This window comes from Empidonax traillii, unplaced genomic scaffold (assembly GCF_003031625.1).
Source record: "Empidonax traillii isolate 1590-97213 ecotype Southwest subspecies unplaced genomic scaffold, ASM303162v1 scaffold2889:size28835, whole genome shotgun sequence".
In the NCBI taxonomy this organism is placed as follows: Eukaryota; Metazoa; Chordata; class Aves; order Passeriformes; family Tyrannidae; genus Empidonax; species Empidonax traillii.
In genome coordinates, this window is record NW_020958082.1 from 12,709 (window position 1) to 14,467 (window position 1,759).

Sequence of the window (1,759 nt, forward strand, 5' to 3'; positions counted from 1 at the left end):
CTGCTGGGAGGCTTCAACCAGAGTCAAATTCCCTTCCCACTGGAGCAGCTTTCAAGCTGGTGTTCTAGCACTCGACTCCAGCTTGAGTTACATCTCCAGCTGTGACAGATCTGCGCACTTTGGGAGGTGTTGGTTCCACAGGCACGGGGACTCCATTACATAGCCTGAGTGTGGCTGTTACCAGTTCCAACTTCTGAATTAGCACTGAATATATCAACAGTCCTTGTACCCTGCCAGGCACTGAAGGGCAGACTGAGGTGCACATGTCATCTGTCGCTGTGTGCTGGTCATGGGCCCTACACTGGGTAATGGAGGGGAGGAGAAGGATGAGATGAAGTTGTGGGCTGTCCTCAGGCACTGATGTTTCCTATCTCCAGTGCCAATACATTTTGGAGCCAGGGCCTTCCTGATGGCCTTTGGCTGTGAAGCGTCCAGGGATATCTTCATCCAGCTCCAAGAGAAAGGGCACAAAGCAAAACACACTGCAGGGTCTCCTACCCATTGCAACCTCTAGCTTTGTCCCGCAGCAGACTGGAAGAGTCACAGCAGAATGAAGGAGGACTGAAAGGCCAAAGCTAACATGCACAAAAACTTTAATCAGCCTGGAGAAGAATGGGTAACAGGTACCCACTAGAGTGGCTGGTGAGACAGCAGAGGAAAGAGTGAGAAAAGTGGAAAAAGGAAACAGCAGCCTGCAGCTCCATCATGTCCCCATGCAATGGAGTCCTTGGGAACACAGGTGAGATGCACAACAGCAATGCAAATTTCCTGACAACTTTGCTACAAACAAACCCTCAGAAATGACCCGGGTGAACATCACCTGCCCACAAGTGATGCCAGGCCATGACCTGATCCTTATGCATGCACTGATGTCTTTTAGATCCAGAAATCCGTGGGCCTTTAATGTTGGCAATTACAGAAGTTTGCATAAAAGAAAACACTTGGCATGAATGAGGAAATGAAAAGGCAGCAGTGCAGGAAAACAGGACACAGCCCCTACCATTAGCTGGGATGGTTCACAACTGGTCAACAAATTATGACTTCCACAAAGGTGCCTGTGGGCCTGAGGCAGGGCAGGACTGCTATAAAAGGCAGCCCAAGTCTCTGCTCTCTCATCCACTTCTCTCACCTCCGTCTCCTCGGGAATCAGGTGAGTGGGAAGCCCTTCTTCTTCTCCTGCTTCAGCTGATGTGGGCTGTGCTAGGCCAGGGCTGGGAGCTGCTGGTGCTGGGAGAGGGAAGGGGAGAGAAGGTGTTGTGCAGAGAGAGGCTGGCACTTGGCTGAGGAGGCTGGTGGGCTTTGGGCTGGGCAGTGGGATGTGGGGCAGGAGGTGCCTTGGCTGCAGGGGGGCTGTGTGCAGGGCTGCTTCTCATGTGTGCCCGCTTTGTGCTTCTCTGCCCTCCCTTCCAGGTGCCCTTTTGAGCTACAAGACATGTCTCGCTGCCAGCCCTGCAACCCTTGCTGCCAGCCCTGCGGGCCCACCCCGCTGGCCAACAGCTGCAATGAGTGCTGTGTCAGGCAGTGCCAGGACTCCCATGTTGCCATCCAGCCCTCTGCTGTGGTGGTGACTCTGCCTGGGCCCATCCTCAGCTCCTTCCCACAGAACACCGCCGTGGGATCCTCCACCTCCGCTGCCGTTGGCAGCATCCTCAGCTGTGACGGAGTGCCCATCAACTCCGGGGGCTTTGACCTCTCCTGCATCACCAGATGCTACCCTCGCAGATGTGGGCCCTGCTAAAGCTGCTGGCAACGTCCTGGG

At 54.6% G+C, this 1,759-nt stretch overlaps 1 protein-coding gene across 1 annotated transcript; it reads left to right on the top strand.

Annotated features, from left to right (window-relative positions):
* Positions 1-1,036: 1,036 nt before the first annotated feature.
* On the top strand, positions 1,037-1,738 carry LOC114072274 (feather keratin Cos1-2-like). Its single transcript, XM_027910188.1, has 2 exons — positions 1,037-1,150; positions 1,424-1,738. Exons 1-2 carry the CDS (start codon positions 1,037-1,039, stop codon positions 1,736-1,738), a joined length of 429 nt encoding a protein of 142 aa, XP_027765989.1.
* The last annotated feature ends 21 nt before the right edge of the window (positions 1,739-1,759 follow it).